We start from the raw sequence: 20197 nt of genomic DNA on the forward strand, positions 1-20197 counted from the left end.
GTTCTTGTTCTTGCCACCTCGAAAAAGAGTATGTGCATGCCTTAATACTAACAAGCTGAAAGGGGAGTGAGTGCATTGCCACCTAGCATTGTCCTTTCTCTCCCCCCTTTCTGTCCCCCACCTCTCCTCTGTCTCCCATTTTTCCTATCACCCCAACCGGTCGAGGCAGATGGCTGCACATCTTTGAGTCAGGTTCTGTCAGAGATTTCTTCTGTTAAACTGATGCCTAGTGTTTGTGCTCATTGTGTGAATTGTTGGGTTTCTCTGCTCTCCATGATGTTTTCTATGTAGAGTGCCTTCTATGTAGCGCTCACCCCTCCCTTTCCCAAGTGAGTCGGGGAATGACAATGGCCTGTGCAGACAGAAGGGATGTCATTCTTTTACCTTTGCATAGTTAGGATAGGCTGGTTTGTCTTTTCGAGCTGTTTAACCCTCATATGACCATCAAGATAATGAGGCTGCCTGCCCAGGATGGTCACAGAAGGGTTAAGATGATAGGTAATATTTTTCCACAAAAACTCAAATACTGCTCTTACTGCACTGCAGCTCCATGCTTCAGGAGAAATCCCAGTTTCAACTGCGATAGGATTAGCTGTCAATTGGAGGCGAAACGTCAACAATAACTATGTCCATTCCCTGTTTGGCCCTCCAGGGTGTTGAAGATGGCAGTGTGGATCCAGGCCCAGCAGTTGCAGGGCGATGCTCTGCACCAGATGCAGTCTCTGTACGGTCAGCACTTCCCCATTGAGGTGCGACATTATCTGTCCCAGTGGATAGAGGGCCAGCTCTGGTGAGTCAACAGAACCAGAGTGCCTGTGCAGATATGCCCATGTGCCTGATGTCATGTTTGTGTTGTCTGTTTGCCAATGAAAGACTATTTGATCAATTTTTCCTCTGTTTTCTTAGCATTCATTCACTAACTCTGTGTGTGTGTTGTTTTAGGGATGTCATAGACCTGGAGAACCCACAGGAGGAGTTCAAGGCCAAACGCCTGCTGGACAGTCTGATACAGGAGCTGCAGAATAAGGCTGAGCACCAGGTGGGAGAAGACGGCTTCCTCCTCAAAATCAAACTGGGACACTACGCCAGCCAGCTCAAGGTAGGTCATTGGGAAACGTACTTCAACTGCAATTTGAACGGTACGGTACTTCAATATGGTAGAACCATATTATATTTATCTTTTGGTTTATTGCCATTTGCTTTAAAAAAATAATGCCACCCTGTCTGGTTCATACAGCCTGTTTCACTTTAAGGCTTTGGTTGCCGTCAGACAGGGGATCTGAGGTCAGTATTGCCAAAGCTGGAACCAAAGACCAAAGGCAGCAGCAACCCTGCTGACAGTTTTTATCAGATTTATTAGTGATGAAGAATTAACTTGGCACTTCAAATATTCTGACCTACTTTTTCTTGTGTCATGGAAGAAGTCTATGCTCTTTAATTGATTATGGGTTATATTTTGTATTGCTAAACATTAAAAAATAAAAAATAAATACATAAAACATAAAAGGACCAGTGTCCATGTGATCGTCGAATAAACTCAGAGGGCCTCGTGTCCGCACTGTAGCTATGTCCGAGATTGTATTTGTTTACAGTTTGACAAGATGACAAGCAAGTGGTTAGAAGGCACGGCCGCTCAGCTCTGACAACCTCCCTTGTAATTGTTCTGAGAAAAAGTGCACAGCGCACAAAATGTTTCAGGAACAGGTTGTATCCACCAGGAGAAAAACAAGAGGACAACACAAGCGAGGGCCTTGGTAGCCGGCCAGCACTGCTATTTATGATCCAGCTCCCTGCTCACAGATCCGTTCTTCTGTTTGTCTTCTCCCCCTGCCCCAATCCAGGCAGAGAAACAGGGTGAGAGGGCTGGCTGTGCACAGTGAAATTGTAGTCCTGAATTCCTACCACATTGTTTGGTGTATCCAGAGGACAGAGTGTTATGCATGGCGTGTTTTCTGCAGGGTTTATACCACGTTTACGTCAGAGTTTGTCTTGTCTTTCAAAAATGATTCCTAATGCAAGTGAACAACTAATGTTGATACCCCTGTGTTCTTTTTTTTGGTTTTCTCATCTTACCACCAAGTATAATGAAAATGTGAACTCATTCTTTCACTTAAAACAGGAAACGGCAACAGCTATACTAAGTGATTCTATTTTCTTCTTAAAACTGAAAGTGAAAGTGTAAAGTATTACTGTAAACTTAAACCACCCCACTGTGTGAATGTGTGTGTGTGTGTGTATATGAGTCATGTCTCTATATAAAGAGTGATGAGCTTCAGAGATGGGTCTCATTAGGCTTATCTAATGGGTTGTAGTGCGTCTGCAGCGGTGGCTCCAGAACTTAGCGAGCTCCCTTGATGCGACTAAATTGGCGAGCCCTGTGTGCAGCGGCCGCTCCACTCTTCAGGGGCTAACAGGCCTTAACGCGGCACATGTGCTCCTTGTCTTTCAGAGCACGTATGACCGCTGTCCTCTGGAGTTGGTCAGATGCATCAAACACATCCTGTACACGGAGCAGAGGCTCGTCAGAGAGGCTACAAATGTGAGTGCGCTGCCTTTTTGTACTGTGAGATGCACACGCAGGGCGACACCTGCGCGCACACGCCTGCTCATTTGTCCCTCACTGAAATGTATACTTGCAAACACCTGTGGCTTCTTTATGCATTATTCATTTCATCGCCCTTGAAGCCTGGGAACACCAACTACATAATGGTGACTGCTTCAGAGGTAATTGGGTAACTAGTCTCTCTTTCCTCCATTTATCTTCCAGAGTCTACAGATTATTATAAATATGGTATATAAAGACACTCACTCTTTCTCAATCACACAGTATTTTGGCTTCCCGAGAGCAACCGTTTGTTTGGTTTTCAAAAATGGTAATTAAATATTTCATGGTTTATAACAAGCACTGAATTGTAAAACCTTAAAGGCAGCAGTGCATAAAACATCTGACTCTCAGCAGCTCCTGGGCTGAATTGATTTCCAGTCACAACATGCCTTTTCTATTAGCGGAATGCATATTTGGCCTGATTGAATTCCACCCTGTTTAGTCCGAACCTTTAGGCACCGTGGTATTGTTGTTCAGAGCTTTAACTGACCATGCAGTCTGTCTCAGAGTGATAAGCAAATGCATTTCCTCCCTCTCCCTTTGCTTCTGGTTTCTGAGGCTTTTATTGTCAAACATCCTCGACCAGCGTGCCAGGGTTAGTGTGACTCGTCCAGATAAATTTTATATCCCTGCTCCCGTTGCCCTGTGGATATTACCACGAGCCCGACTCGCTCCACAACAGTGGTCAGCCGTTTCCCTTAACAACTATCGTAAATTATCCAGCGACGGACAATTTACAGGCCCTTCAGCGTCCAATGGAGAACCCACGTTATGAATTCTGAAACTGACAATTTATACATCACGCTCTGATTGACAGTCAAGCTCACCGGTGGGCGGGATAATGGACAGCATGTCGCAGAAATACCAGCAGATCAATCAGGCCTTTGAAGAGCTCCGCCTGATGACCCAGGACACGGAGAATGATCTGCGCAAGCTCCAGCACAACCAGGAATACTTCATCATCCAGTACCAGGAGAGTCTCCGCATTCAGGGTGAGACCACAGGACTATTAACTGAATTTTTCACACTGAAATTAGCAGATATACTTGAGATTTTTGAACAATTGCCCGTGGTTATTCCTGCCCTGTAGTGTTTGTTTTTTTCCCTCCGCTGCATGAATTGTACATCACTGATGCACTGAAAACAAAATGAGTCAGAGGAAGAAGAAAACAACAACATCAGCGTGGAGCTCAGGGATAATGTCTAATGTACCTCTTATATCGCTCCCTCTTTCAGGTGATCACTCGGACATTTACGGCTAATGTCTAGAAAATGAGTGCTTGTCACGGACAGAGATGATGCTGAAATTTGCATCGCCCATCAGAGTGGAAGCTAATAAAAATCTGCGTGCATCTGACCAAGGAATTAATGCCAATTAAATATATTCCCAATGATCAAGAACCAGTTTAAAACTGGGATTAAACCTTTTTTTATCTGTGGGAAACTAAAATGGTTGTTGTTATTTATTTGGCAAATAACAAACTGAATTCACCTTTTTATACCCAAATTTGAGCCGGCTCACTGGGCTTCTTCTCTGAGAAGTCAACCACTAAAACTATTTTTTCTGTCCATGAATGCAAGTAAATAACAATAATTTGACATCTAAATTAAGAAATAATAATGTGCTTTAATATTGTTTTTGTAAAACAGTAAATTTGAAAATTCACAGATATCAATAATAATTGAAAATGTCATTTGGGTTAAAGAGCTTCTCCATACTGGTTTATTAACCATTAAAGAAACATAAAAACAAAAATATTCGTCAAACAGAGGTCACCTGCAAGGAGCTCATTCTCTGCAATATAGTGCACAGTTAAACTGAAAACTGTTGTTTTATGCTGAAAAGCAGAATGTTAAGCAAACTATATGTCATAGGTTTGAAATATCAAGGTGTGGAACTGTAAAAATCATTGTTGTGTTATGTTAGATGAGCAGCATGATGATAGAGATTCCCTAATTCCCATATTACGCCGTCATTCAAAAAACATCACCTATAGCTCTTATACGACGGCTCCATTATGCGACAAGTAGCTTTTCTCGAGTCAATCGCTATTCCTCTCAGGGTAATAATGTTCACAGTATGTGCACCGCTAAAATATTTTTACTTTTATTTTTTTCCTCCATCTCTAACTCATCCCCCACCCCCCCCATCCTTCCACAGCTCAGCTGACCAGCCTGACCACGCTGCCCCCTGCTGACCGACAGCTACGGGAGCCCGCCCTCCTCAGCAAGAGGGCAACTGTGGAGGCTTGGCTGACCAGAGAGGCAAACACACTACAGAAATACAGACTGGTAAAGACGGCAACATGCTGTACAAACAACATGTGACTCCTCTTGAATGTGTGTGTGAGTTTGTGAATTCGATGGTTCTGAAGTGGTGCGCTGTCTTTGTCCGTTTGGTGCACAGGACCTGGCAGAGAAGCACCAGAAAACGCTGCAGCTGTTGAGGAAGCAGCAGACCATCATTCTGGATGACGAGCTAATCCAGTGGAAGAGACGGCAACAGCTGGCGGGCAACGGGGGCCCGCCAGAGGGAGGCCTGGACATCCTGCAGTCCTGGTGAGTCTCTCCTCCACCTCCCACCAAGATCACAGCCACGAGACTCCCTCGCAAACACAAAGGGTCACAGGTTTACAAGCATGAAATTGACTCCCACTGGGTTTATTTTCACTCCTAATAAGAGAGACATGTGTTGACATCTTGTAATCTCTCATTGTCCACCTGGTTGTTTTGTGTTTGTGTATGAAGTATGAAGAGACTTTATTCAATTCATTGGTGCAGATAAGCAGTAGGTGGCACAAATGTTCCCCTGGTCCATTCAGGTTTTTAAAAATGTGCATAAAAACACACACATGGAAATCCATCACATGTCTGTATTTTAGGCCTAATTCACATTGTATGTGTGTCAGGTGTGAGAAGCTGGCGGAAACCATTTGGCAGAACAGGCAGCAGATCCGGAGAGCAGAGCACCTTAGACAACAGCTGCCCATCCCCGGCCCCATCGAAGAGCTCCTCAACGAACTCAACAGTACTATCACAGATATCATTTCAGCATTGGTCACAAGGTATGTTTAGTATGTGTGTGTTTTATCTGTTCATCTATTCTTTGTAAAAACTCATGACTGAAAAAGCAAATTTGGGGAATTACAAGACAAGATATTGGGAAATAGATCATTTTAGTAGCTCCCTCATAAGCTTTATCCTCCTAATTTATGATTATGCTTTGGCAGCAACCCTAACAACTGGACTAGCTGAAAGCAAAAGATAAATATGGCAGAAATGAGGAGATCTTATCAGCCGTCACACACATATCATACATTATAACACGAGAGAAAAACGACACAGACCAGCATCTGTTCTAACCCTGTAACACCGAGTTTCTGAAAGCTGAGAAGTTGCACGTCAAAGCCAACATGTGCTTATTACAGTCATTTCACTTGTGCTGTCGCAGGAAACCAGCGAATCAGCGCCTTTGTCGCCAGCGAGCAGAGAGTTTTTTATCCTTCATTTTAAATTGTTAATAGACTATTTTAACATGCAGTCAGTTGAGATATTTCAGATATTGAAAGTTATTGTGGAAAAATGGGCAAAAGCACTTAGTCACAGGACATTTTCCGGTCTTTTATGGTTAAAATAAGCAAAAAAGTCCAGACGGATTTTTTGAGGCTTAAGTGTTTAAGGCTTAAACCTTCAAACTCGTATCCTCATATATGTCAAAGCAGTTCTTTGCATTTATTTAATTGTTTTCCTTTCTGCACAGTGAGTTGTGCTGTGCTCCCATTACCCCACATTTCTCATCTCCTTGTTGTCCTGTGCAAATACAAAGTACAAATGCTGATCGACTGAATAGTGCCTTTGTTTCCTATTGACGGGGCTCTTTGTTCCGTGCAGACAGTGACCAAAACATGTGATGGGTCATAATTGCTGTCTATACCTTTAAGGGCATGAATGTAGGTCAGTATCAGTAGCCTATAAGTATGCACATGTATGGCAAATCCTGTTTACACAACTTTGGTTTGCGTTTGTTGGACAACAGAGCAGGAGATGAAATGACTCAGACATTGAATGTATCCATTCATTGATTAAATCCACATGAGGGAAGCTACTGAACACAGAAAGTGTGGCATGTTTTGTTTGATTCAGTCCGTACTCTTTGAGCAGTAAGACGTATTCGCTTTACTAAGAGGATATTTCAGCTTTATGTTTAAATCTGTAAGATTTCAGTCTATGTTAAAACCCATAAGTGGTTACCATGGTCACGGTAAGTGCAGTGTAATACTGGAAACTGTTGTTCACTGAGCTTGTGAGAAGCGCACCAGACAAGCAAGTGGTTTTCAGTTTCTGTTGAAGGTGCGGCCAAACAAACAAATAACAGCAACAACAACAACAAAAACCACAGTCTGACTTCATGCTGTGTGGAGTATCAATAACTTTCCAAGCATCAGCAGAGCACATAAAAGTTTACAGAGGCGCTTGCAGTGTGTGCACGCTGTTGCCTAACATCTGTAACCCTGCAATATAAGACATGTTGTCCTTTTTGCAGACAGATACTCACAGATTCTTGTTTTCTGTGCTGCACAGTAAAAAACCCACCCTGTGCACTGTAGAGCCTGACAGTTGTATGGGTGGGACTGAGATATTACAATAAAACTATGATGAATAAAAACAACTTGAATCAGGGAAAAAGTGAAATGTAGACATACGCTATAATGTCAACATTGTAATGATCATTGTAAACATCTAAAATAAAAAAAACAACAGCCAAAGAATACAAGTATCGTGCTCCAACTGTGTTCATTGTGAAGCAATGGCAGTTTGATGCGTTTACTTTGCATTTGCAGCCGCGTATTAATGCGCTCCTGCAGTTTAAAGACAACACATACATTGACCTGCTTCATGCTATGTGATTGTCAGGGCCGTTGTTGCGCAACATGCCAATGGCATGCCAATGGCTTTCTGCACCACTAACAGCAAAAACAAATAAATACATAAATACATAATGGTAATGTAAAAAAACAAAGGCTGACCACAAACCATTTGGCATTCAGTTTTATGAAAATCTTCTAATTGAAAACAGACTGCGGTGGCGACGGGGAATGACTTTGTTGAAGCAACATTCATGCAAGTCTAAGTGCGCTAAAGTGCACGTCCTGTCTATATGTGTTAAAGTCCCAGCCCCCCAGCCCCCCAGCCCCCCAGCTCCCCAGCCCCCCACCCCTCTGAGCCACGCAGCAAGTCCCTCTGCAAGCCCGAGATGGCTTTCGACACACTCCACTGTGTCATCCATGCGTCATTCAAACCCCATCAGTGCAGATTGAGGAGGAGGGTGAACAAGGAAACAAGCCTGAATGTGAATGTGCCCAGAAGGCAGATGATGATGTTACTTCAATGCACCTAAAGAAATCTGCAGAGACACGGATCAAGCAGCGTGACGGCACGAGTGTGTGCGGTTTTTGACGGCCTCCTCTCGCACGTACGGTTTCCCCTGCATGGAATCATGTCATTGTCACAGAGATTTGTGACTTTCTACGGACAGTGATACAGGTTTTTCCTTATCAACCTTCTCTCTCCATAATATGTCGTTTCAGCCTGAAACGTTGAGAGCTTTTTTAACCGGTGAAGGAAGCACCACTTAGTCCGGCTACAGAACATAGCGCTGAAAGCTTCATCACAACAGCAGTATGTGTTTGCTTCCTCTGAGTCTGGAGGCTGAATTATGACTCTGTGTCTGCTGTTGTTTCTCTTCTTTCTCCCCGTTTGTATCAATGTGGAAATCAGGAAAAAAAGCTTTAGACATAAGCAGATTGTGAGAAGAAAATAACCATTACCTCTGGTACTAGAATGAATTACTTTTATCACCCCTCTAATAAAGCACATGGTTACCGTTCAAAGACTAAAACCTGCATCTGAGTGGAACACTGCCTTTCTTAATCTTTGTCCACGTTTTCCCACCAAAACAGTGCGCGGCTGAAGTCTTAATCATCATTGTGAAGGCATTTTCTCACAAACATTATCAAACAAATGTGTTTTCTTTTACAACCTGCGTGACTCACATTATGTGTTTGAACCCATTTGCAGCCTTCTACAATCTTAGTTAGGATTCAGCCTTTACTGAGATCCACTTTTATTGGGACAATTATGCTGCATTGTAACCAACACCACAAGAAGGAATGAAATAGGCTGTAAAGCCTGTGAACAAACCCCTTTTCTTTCTTTCTTTTTTTCATTTTAATAAGATCTTTTGCTCTTATACCACTCACTCAAACTCATCTTTGTTTGTCTCCACAGCACCTTCATTATCGAGAAACAGCCTCCACAGGTGTTAAAAACCCAGACCAAGTTTGCCGCCACAGTGCGCCTCTTAGTGGGCGGGAAGCTGAACGTGCACATGAATCCCCCGCAGGTCAAAGCCACCATCATCAGTGAACAGCAAGCCAAGGCACTGCTGAAGAACGAGAACACGAGGAAGTAAGTCTGGTGCTTTTTTTCCCCCCTCATATTTGAGTGGATTTAATAAAACACAAACATGTTAAGGATTTTCTGCCGTCAGTCTTTTCCTTTCTTGTTGACATTTAGCACCTCTTTCATCATAGATGTTCCCAACGAGTGCTGACGCAAGTGCTTTCAAATCACATCAGCACCGTGCAATCCATGTGTTTCACTTTTTATTGCTTTTAGTTTCCCCACTTCCTCCAGTGGCGACACTGTGTTCTGCTCCCTCAGTGTCCGCAGTTTTCTACGAAAATCCCAGGATGAACTCGGGGCCCAGTGTGTTTCCAGACCTCACCGCAGAGACATGGCTGGAACTTGAACAATTCCTCAGAGGAATCTATGGTGTGGATGCAGAATCCACATTTAGCCTGTTCCACAGTCTCAGTCCACATTCCTCCTGGCTAATACAAACCTTCCAGGAGTGTAGCTCAGTGTAGCCAGACAGCAAGTGGTTAAATGTTGGGAGAAGTTGAACACAATCTGCCGTCATGTGCTGCTTCTCATCTAAAACTTTAGCCCAGACACATCTGCTCGCCATGTTCTCCCGTAGAAAAGACGGTGGCCGTTCACATTTTGGGCTTCATCCAGACACACCGAGCACATCTTTCATGCCACTCCTGCCTTTCAAATGAGAATCACTCCGTTGTAATTATTTCTGTAAATATAACGCTGTAATTCTCCACACACAGCTTTGTGATTGTCTCTCTCTCTGTCTCTGTCAGTGATAGCAGTGGAGAAATTCTCAACAATAACTGTGTGATGGAGTACCACCAGACTACAGGCACTCTCAGCGCCCACTTCAGGAACATGGTGAGTTGATTGTAGTGCCTCATATCTACATGAGCAGCGGAGATCACTCGTCTTAAACTGGAAATGAAATGAGCGCCACGTCCTTCGTATTGCAGAAACTTGCCTGCAGAAATGACACTGTTGCTTAAATATGCACATTTAAGTCCCCTGTTTACCATCAATGCACATATATGTTCACTAAGCTGGTCAATGCAGCGTACAAGGCCACTATTGATTATTCACTGAAGTGCCCACCTCAAAAGCTACAGATTATTTTGAACAAAATGTTCAAACAAATCTCTTCCAGGGCTGGCAAATAACCTTGTGCTGCTATATTATAACTTAAATAAGTAGTTCTAATGGATTAAAATCAGGATTTTTACAGGATTACATACCTCATGCAGTGCAGCTATTGCAGTACAGTACAGCATGTAGCAACTCATCACCATAAAACATCAGTAAAGCGTCTCTTTACATCATACATGCGGTCCCCAGAGCCCTACAGTACATGGATTATTTACATGTCGGGCTTGTATGTGCGACTCTAAAGTGAATTATGCATGCGTGTACTGCATGTACATGTTCTTTGTCTGCCACACACACACACACACACACACACAGTGTACGGTATTCCTAATTGTCACACATGACCTCTTCCATGTAGTCGTTGAAGAGGATCAAGCGGTCGGACAGACGAGGGGCAGAGTCTGTCACCGAAGAGAAGTTCACCATTCTGTTCGAGTCCCAGTTCAGTGTCGGAGGCAACGAGCTTGTTTTCCAAGTGAAGGTAAGAGAGTCCAGGCACACGGTGACAGACGGTCTCGCCAAAAAAAAATAGCAATCTATACGTTTCTAAGCCCGGGTCACAAAGAGCTTGAGGATACCCTTCAGTTTCCCAGTCCTTATCTGTGTTCTCCCCAGTGATTTAACGATGTTTGTTTTAAAGGCCTCCTATTGTTTAAGCTGCAGGTCTACGGTGGCGGCGTGTTCAGTTTTTATGGACCGTGTCACGCTGTTCACACTGACAGGATCCACTCTCTCTCTCTCTCTCTCTCTGAACAGACGTTGTCACTTCCTGTCGTGGTGATAGTTCATGGTAGTCAAGACAATAACGCCACAGCAACGGTTTTGTGGGACAACGCTTTTGCTGAGCCAGTGAGTAACTGTCTGTCGATGTTCCACAAGCACGCGTCACATTAACTCTTTGATTGTATGTGTCGAGTGACTCCAATGCAGCTTCTACTGTATTTTAAGACTATTTTAAGGTTTTATTATTGGACTTAGGCATAACATATGTTGTCCTGTGCTACAGTAACAAACAAAATATTACAACAATAGAACATGATATCACCAAATCCTATGTTATTTCATTGTAAGTTTGTCTTGGTGACACACTATTATCATTATTGTGAGTATTATTATTATTATTGATGAGCATGGTTTCCATAGCACATGATGTGTTATTGTTGTCATCCCAGTTGTCTTAAAGTAAGAACTGGATTATGCTGTGAAAGTTCACTACTGATTGAACTTAGTTTTTAGGTTCGTTATTTTAGACCAAAGGAAGTTTTCCTTACCTTAAAAAAAACGAACCAAAAAACTAAGAACTGGAATGACGACACATGAGTTAACTGCAATCAAGTTTCCACATCACTTTATGAAACCTAAAGTCAGGTAATGTGTGTAATAATTAGTTCACTAACTAACTAGCAAAGTAATTCAGTCCTCTGTTGCAACATGTCCACAAACGCCTGTCGGAAAATACTGTGTTAAAAAAGACGAGCTCTAAAAAAAGGCAAAGTAAAAACTACAGTCAGCTTTCATCCTGTGCTTGCTTGGAGCAGCCATTTTGAATAGTTAGCTCATGACATGAGCACGATGAAAGAGTTAAAGACATGGAATTACAACATTCGCCGAGGGTTCCAAAAAAATTACGACCTCCCAGGCTTTCAAGGTAGTCTCAGTATTGTTTACGTACATGCATGACTCTGCCTAGCGAATCTCAAAGTAACATAAAGAACATGTGGTAATGCTTGCGGAGTCCATAAAGCAACATAAAAAAAAAACTGCCTGCTCTCTTGTGTATGTGGTCAGCGTTGATGGTGTTACCCTCTGCTGCTGCCTCCCTGCCTCCAGTAAAGCCCCCTGTAAATCCTGTGCTTTCTGCAGGGACGGGTGCCTTTCCTCGTGCCAGATAAAGTGCTCTGGCCTCAGTTGTGTGATGCCATCAATATGAAGTACAAGGCCGAAGTGCAGAGTAACCGAGGCCTGTCTGACGAGAACCTGGTCTTCCTGGCTCAGAAGGCCTTCAGCAGCTCCAGCAACAACCCGGACGATTACCGCAACATGACAATGACCTGGTCGCAGTTTAACAGGGTCAGCACCAATTTTATTTTCCTTTTATGAATACAAATACATGTGAAAATCACCAAGGAATGATTTTCCCCCCTCTTTGCATGTTTAAAATACCCCCAGGCCTGTTTTAGTAAGCCATTTCATTGCCATGAACAGAATGATTTACCGTCGGTCATTCACACAGAAGAGTATTTCCTTGCTCCATTTGCAGTGCCCCTACTGCCCTATTCTGGAGTCAACTTAAGTGAGAGCGCCTCGTTGGTCGCCAGGTCTTTGTCTTAATGGACCTGTTTGTCCACACACTGAAAGGCTGGAGGCCTCATTTTCTGGTTCAAAGCAGCTGGCGATGGCGGAAAACACACTCACATTCAGCACACACCATCGGTCTCATTAGACTACAGGAACATCAAGTTTCAAGCGCTTCACAGACTCTGTGTGCATGCCACACACACACACACACACATACACACATTTCCAGGCTCGGCTGCACTCTTAGTGAAACCATAAACAAGAACGGCGATGAGGACATGTTTTTCTCGTTCCTGGACTGCATGGATGGAATCTAGCATGATATAAAAGATGTACACATACCTCATAACTCTTTTCCTCTGCAGGAAAGCTTGCCGGGGAGGAACTTCACATTTTGGCAATGGTTTGATGGTGTGATGGAACTCACAAAAAAACATCTCAAACCACACTGGAATGATGGGTAAGTGAAAAAAAATGAGTCAGGACAAAGAAATAAAAACACCACCTCTCTTATTTCATTTTGACAGCTAGAGTGCATGCTCGGTGAAAGTACTTTTTTTCCCCCTGCTCCTATTTAGTCAGTATATGAAATTACCATGGAAACCTGTGACACTGGACCTGAGATCTTCTCTGTGCATCTCTGTCTCTGTTTTTTTTTCAGAGCCATATTGGGCTTCGTGAACAAGCAGCAGGCTCAGGACATGCTGATGTCCAAACCCAACGGTACTTTTCTCCTGCGCTTTAGTGACTCTGAGATTGGAGGGATTACGATAGCCTGGGTGGCAGAAAATCCCAATAAAGCAGGTATGATGTGATCTTCTTCTGATCCTTGAAGGTTTGCACCTGGACACTGACTGATGCAGTTTTTCCATCCAGCCATTTGGAAAATGAAAATGTTCACATAATGGATGATTTCCTGTCCATTCATGATTAGCTCAATTATCATTCTATATTTCATTAACTTTATCCCAACGTGGATGTATACAGTATATCGGGGAGTCTACATACTGCATGTCAAAACACGTAAAAGTGTTTTTGTAGCAGAATATTAACCCTAAAATTATTTTTAATTAATTTTTTAAATTTTAATTAAAAAGGTTACGTTAACACACCTAGAGCACCAAAATGTGTTCATAAAAAAATGAAGCTATAAAAATTGTATAATTTTTATTTCAGTTTTCATTTTATGGTCTAAAAACACACACTAAATGAGTTATGTTCAATACACTTCATGCAAACTCTATTATTTTTGTTTTAAATATTGCAGCCTGGTATAACTATGTGAACGATTAGCAGAAACATTTGTGTGTATGCATTATGTTGCATATATTAATGAATTTCCAAAGGTTTTAACCCTGAAATTGCCAATTGCCAATTGTTACAATGCTTAAAAAACAGGGAGGTGAACGGGTTTCAATTAGCACGTTTTTGTGTGTAGGTGTGTTAGTGTGAGTATTTCAGTTGACGTTGTTTACAATAGACTAAAAATAAAAAATAAAAAAAAAACCCCACTCAAAAATGCACAACCTGGCATACATTTTTTAACAATATGCATGAAATATTCCAGAAATTAAAAGCCAAAAACACAAAAATGTGTCTAAGGGTGCGTTTAAGGGTTAATAATGATCTCTTTAAAAACACCTTCACTGCCAGTGCCTCCAGCCCTCAGGCCCTACATGCTTATGAAGCAGGTGTCTTCATCACACTTAAGGACTTTAATTGCAATAACTAGTTTGCTTAGTTTTACGCTGCACAACAAAACAGTTCTCCTACACTTAACCTCTGCTATCTGTCACGTGTGTGTGAGAAGACATGATCTAGCTTATTTAATTCTCCAACTGGAATCACAGTTTTGCCGTTTCTCCAGGTGAGAGAATGGTTTGGAACCTGATGCCCTACACAACCAAAGACTTCTCCATTCGCTCTCTGGCCGACCGCATCAGTGATCTCAATCACCTCCTCTTCCTCTACCCCGACAGACACAAGGACGAGGTGTTCTCCAAATACTACACCCCACCACTCTGTAAGCTCCTCCCTGCCCTTCATTTGAATCACATGTGACAATATCAGTGTGTTTACATGCATGTTAAAAGTCAACAAAAAGCAATGATTTGGTTTAGTCACGTACACAGAATCAAGCTTGTCTTAGTCAGACTAATTTGGATAATGTGATTCATAGTCCAATTATTCCTGTATGTATACGCTTGGTCGGACATGGCGTTCTGCACATGCACCAACATTTCTCTCAGCATCTCACCTTCCGCCTAAAGATCAACAGGAAACTGATTCAATACGCACTCGCCTATAGGGCGATACAGCGCCACCTACAGAGGCGGAGTCAGACCGACGCGGCCAATAAATGTGGCCGTAGCTCGACTGCGTGTCATGAGCTGTGCATGTAGACGTACTGTCACATACTTGATTGCTGTTGGTGTTTTTGCACAGATCTGTCACTCACTCTCTTCCCCCCATGCTTGTTTGTCTTAAAGCAAAAGCAGTGGACGGCTATGTGAAGCCGCAGATCAAACAAGTGGTGCCTGAGTAAGTATCCAGCTTCCTGTTCTTCTTTTTCCTCCCGCCATCTCTATTCCTGCTGTTCCACTGCTGTGAAACGGCCAGTTTGTTTTTTTTGTCCCCTCCATGGCAACATTTAGAGTTAATCACTAAATATTGGAGCCTGAATTCAGATCAGCTATTAGTTAGCTGTTAGAGTTGGAGGAGGCCAATTAAGCATTGCCAGGGTTCCTGAGAGAGCTTGTCTTTGGCTCATCATTAGAGTTAGGCTTGTTAGTTCGCAGGCCCCACTCCCCACTTGTCTCCACGGTCGGTTCGTCTGCAGCACATTGAATGACCATTATCATGCAGCGGGGAATGGAAAACACGCTGTGGGCAGTTGCTTAGGCAACACGGACTCACAGGCCTTTATTTGGGTTTGTGTGTGTGCACAGGTTTGCTACAGCCAATCCAGATCCAACAAGCGGGAACCAAACCTACATGGATCACGGCGCGTCCCCGGCACCCGTCAGTCACATCCACACCTATGGCATATACCCGCCAATGTGAGTGACTTAATGTATGAACGTTTGCACGTACGTGTTATTTGTAAAAAAAAATTTAAAAAAGAGCGCCCTGTCCCGTTGCTCCTGCTGCGTCTTGGTGACGTGCACCAGCTCTGTCTGAGTTGTCTCTGCGTCCTGTGACAGGAGTGACTCCATGCTGGACACGGAGGGAGACTTTGACCTGGACGACACCATGGATGTGGCGCGGCACGTGGAGGAGCTGCTCCGGCGGCCGGTGGAGAGCCAGTGGGGCGGCCAACAGTCGTGACCTTCGACTGTCCTCGTCAAAACGAACCCTGCCTCCCATCTTGCCCCGCTCACATTGACATTTATCATGTTTTAATTCCATTCAATTTCTCTTTTGTTTTCAGATAGCTATAATGTGAAATGTTAATAATGATTTTTTTTCCCAGCATGAGAGCATGCACGTCAGTGACTCTTTATTTTCATGTGTGTCTGTAAGTGTTCTGTAAAAACAGACTTAGGTCTAAACAAAAACCTACATTGTTACAGTATTTGTGAAAAAGAAGACAAGAAATAATTCTCATTCACATTGTGCATGCATTTCCAGCTGATTTTTGAACAGATTTTAAACAATATTGCTACTGTATGATGTCATTTTAACGGTTGAATGTTTTTACTTTGTGATATTTTCTTCTTTGTAAATGGGTTATCCGTGTTTTTAAGTGACTTTGACCTTTTGCCCTTTGACAAAAAAGAAAGTAGTTTTTTTTTTTTGCTTTTGCTCTAAAACAAAACGACGACACAGTCCGAGTCAGTTTTTCAAATCCGTATACACTAACCTTTGCACTCTGCAACTGACCACACACACACACACACACACAGACACACACAGACATCAGCATGCGGTACACATGCACGAGTGTACATGACAATGTGTTTGTTTTGGATTTTCTCACCAGCTGAAACACGGGAGGGTGTTTATGTCTCTCCCTCGCTCTCACAGGGCTATTTCTCACGTGTTTTGAACACAGAAAAATGCAAAGTGAAGCATTTACCCAGCGCTGCCTGCTTGTCCTCTCAGGTCCCTCTTTCCCCATCATCAGTGCTACCTCGCATTATTCCACTGACAGCCTTTTTTGTTGTTGTTTTCTGCACCACACTCACACCAGCAGGTATAGAAGGTTGTTTTTTTGTCGGTTTTTTCCCCCCCTGCTCTCGTTGACTTGTGTGCAGAAGTTTCCTCACACTGCCTGGGCAGTGGAAGTGCACTGGTGGCCTGTTTTACACGCTTGAAACCGATCACCTGACGAAATGATGTGTCACCTTTTGGTCTGCATGCCTGAACAGTCGGCTGCTCCCCTCTGACTCTGACTCTCGCCTGTCCGTCCCCTCGTCCCTACAGCTGTGTCATGGCACTGTGACATAACAGGCACTTGCATGTCTACTGTGTGACATCACGGCCGCACCAGCAACTGAAGCTGCAAGGCGTATAGATAGATAGATAGATAGACGGGTGCGGGCTTTGCATGCTCGCACACTCGCACCAGCTGCTGGGCCACATATAGAACACAAGCCTGTTGAGTCGAGTCAGTCCGTCTCTTTCTCTGGCTTTGTTTTATTTGGTCAAGATTGAATTGGGGCGTGTCATTTTTTTTGTGCTACACATCAAAGACAATACAACAGAGATAACGACTCTTCTGCCTCCACTTGATTCAAATGCATTTATTCAAAAGTTAACAGTCATTGACAATAGCCTTGCACCTCAGGAATAAATCGCTTTGCTCAGCCGATGTTTAAGCCAAATAGAGAAGGATCTATTTTACAGAATATATGACTTTATTTTCTCTATAGCGTAATTCTATTTTATTATTATTATCATCATTATTATAATAATTATTATTATTATTATTGTTTCTCTGGCACTCCCCCTACACGAATGTAACCCCTTTGCATGACCCTGTTGAGGATTTACAGAAACAAACATGCCTCCCCCTGTCACTCTGAGCAGTTTTCAAGTCTCACATCATCACAAGAAGAAGGAAAAAAAGGACACAGAGCAACTGGAAAATCAGAGAAGAATCTATGATGTGTACTTTGTGTTTGTCCAACAACATTACAGTATTTAAAATATCCTCTCATGTTTCATTTCACTTCTTTGACTTTGACTCTTTTGAGTGCCCGGTCCTGTGATATATATATCACTTTTCTGCTTTGTTCCACTCGTAGACTGTGTACTCTTTTCTTTTTTTTGGTTTGTTTGACGATGTAGATGCCGCTGTGTGCTGTTTGATGTATGTACCATGTTTGTGGTCTGGGTTCATCACATCGCTAAGACAAAACAGCTGTTGGGTTGACAAGAAGAAGAAAAATAAAGGTTTTATAAATAATTTGAACTCGGCCTGTAGACGTGCGGAAGATTTTGATGTCACTACAAAATAAATGCTATTTTTTTGTATGTGTGCCGTCACCAACTGTGGATTTAACTGGCAAAAATACACAGAATCACCCGGCTTCATGTGGATGTGTGACAGTGAACGGGTTGCTTTAATCTCTGGTCATTTTATGACTGAACACAATACATTTCTTACAGCTTCTTAAAGGATATTTGTACACAATTCATATTTACTGTTTATTCATTTATTGAGTCCCTCAAACCTCTTGGAACCTAGCAACACCTTTCCTAAACACAAACAAAAAAGGTTGTAGGGCTGACATAGATGAACTATCAGAGTTTCCATCCTTGCTGATGATTTCCTTTTCTTTTTTTTAAATGTGTGCCAAACTTCACATGTATAGATTCCGTGATATCTTCACTGCCATCGGCTTCTTGTTTCCTGCCACAATATCAAGATCGCCATACAGAGTGTAGACGTTTCGTGGCAGTTAATGTGTTGAAAGTTACCAGATTCTTCTCCACATCAAGTCAAGTTATGATGATGGTGCAGGAGGGGAAAGTCTATACGTACAGCGTCACATAAAAATGTCATTTAAAAAGCAGAAAAAAAGCATTTTATGCACAAAGGGTCAAGGATTATTTTTTATACGGCACTAAACTAAATGTAAACCGCTGGTTGATCAAGGACGATACTTTGGATATATTATGTATTTATAAAAAGTGGCATCTGAAACAACAACCTGTGGAAGGTTTGTCTTTATTGCTCATAGAAGGCTCATCTCTGCCATCTGGTGGGAATATAACAAATGTTTGAGTGTGTCTGTGTTCCCTTATGTTGTGGGGACTTAAATCTGTTTATACAGTCACATTATGAGGACTTGTCTTCTTGTCTTATTACATTTCAAGGTGAAGACATGTTTTAAAGTTAGCCTGAGGTCAGTGTTAGGTTAAGATAAGGGTCAGGGTTGGAGTAAGTGTCCAGGAAATGAATGTAAATCAATGCAATGTCCTCTGTGTGTGTGTGTGTGTTTATTTGAACTGTCACTTACAGTGAATACTAATTACCTGCCTGGTGTCATATCTGGTATAGGTGATAAGAAAAAAATAATAATAGTCTGCATTGGATGTCAATGAAAACTAGTCAGCCACTGCTTATATTATTTTCATGATCAGATTATACCTCGAGAAATTCACTGGCTGTGTTCGTTTAGAGTACAATTAATTGTCCCTGCTGATTCAAATGCACTGCGAATGCATATTTAAATGATTACCTCAGCCGAGGAGGTGATGTTTTCCTTGCCGTGGCTTTATTTGTGACTCTGTTTGTCTACAGTTTTTGACGGCTCAATCTGAATCTACCCACTGGTGACGTCACGAAATATGACAACACTTTTCGTTAAATCTCTTAGCTCTCATAATGTGCAACTGTAAAAACCTTATCTCTGTCAGTACAGGATGAGACACTCTACCATCCATCAGACCTAGTTTCATCCGGATCTGAACCAGATTAGAGATTCAGTAGCTATTTAAATTCTCTCTTAACAAGTTCAGATGGGTATATCTCAGCGACGTCAGAGCGGGATGAATTTTGTCATGTTTATGTAAGATGGTAATGTTCTGTACTTCTTTATCTATAGATCATTTTTTCATGAGGCTGAAAATGTATCCGGGTACTGTGTATATACGTACACTCTGTACACTCTGTACACTCTGTACGTACATACATATATATATATATTTCCAGTGGAAATGGCTTCTATAGGTCAGTGGTGGGCTGTTGCATGGATACTAAACCTGTTTTTATTACAAGGTTCTTCAAACTGAGACACAGCAGGAGCACTGGGCGTTCGCCTCTGATGTGATAACAGACCCACATTAATGTTTTCCTGCAGCAATGAATGAATCCTTGCACGATGCAAGCGGTATACCGTACATGATTCAACACATTTTAAAGAATGAAGCTTAAATAGAACAACGACAGAAAATGTGCAAAATTGGTTGTTGCAGATTGACTAAATATGTGTAAATATTTCCTTTAATCTGGCTTTAATTCGGCTGATCCAGACTGTCTGGTTTTTATTCACCATGTTCTCTTGGAAACAGAGAGCTTTGAGATGTTGGTGGCTGACCGCTACATTAACAATGACATTTCTCTCTTTGGCTCATTAATAAAATAAAAATGAGGCAAATTTGGCAATTACCAACACAACAACACGCTGTAGATTAATAGTAACAGACATACACATGTGGACTGGGTAAGTATGTCATCATGTACTGTGTATAAGCAGT

General features: G+C 42.3%; 1 protein-coding gene across 1 annotated transcript in view; it reads left to right on the top strand.

The window, feature by feature from the left end:
* The first annotated feature begins 656 nt into the window (after positions 1-656).
* plcl5 (phospholipase C like 5) overlaps positions 657-20197 on the top strand; it is a 100578-nt gene continuing 81037 nt past the window's right edge. The window contains 20 exon segments of the mRNA XM_058653216.1: positions 657-790; positions 943-1099; positions 2450-2539; positions 3423-3597; positions 4767-4897; positions 5013-5164; positions 5515-5670; positions 8894-9073; positions 9820-9907; positions 10551-10673; positions 10949-11041; positions 12056-12262; positions 12856-12950; positions 13152-13294; positions 14358-14513; positions 14980-15031; positions 15439-15549; positions 15694-15795; positions 15963-16013; positions 16473-16791. Of these exon segments, the coding sequence (XP_058509199.1) occupies positions 663-790; positions 943-1099; positions 2450-2539; positions 3423-3597; positions 4767-4897; positions 5013-5164; positions 5515-5670; positions 8894-9073; positions 9820-9907; positions 10551-10673; positions 10949-11041; positions 12056-12262; positions 12856-12950; positions 13152-13294; positions 14358-14513; positions 14980-15031; positions 15439-15549; positions 15694-15795; positions 15963-16013; positions 16473-16791 (2709 nt within the window). The 5' untranslated portion in view covers positions 657-662.

Source organism: Solea solea, chromosome 16 (assembly GCF_958295425.1).
Source record: "Solea solea chromosome 16, fSolSol10.1, whole genome shotgun sequence".
Classification (NCBI taxonomy): domain Eukaryota; kingdom Metazoa; phylum Chordata; class Actinopteri; order Pleuronectiformes; family Soleidae; genus Solea; species Solea solea.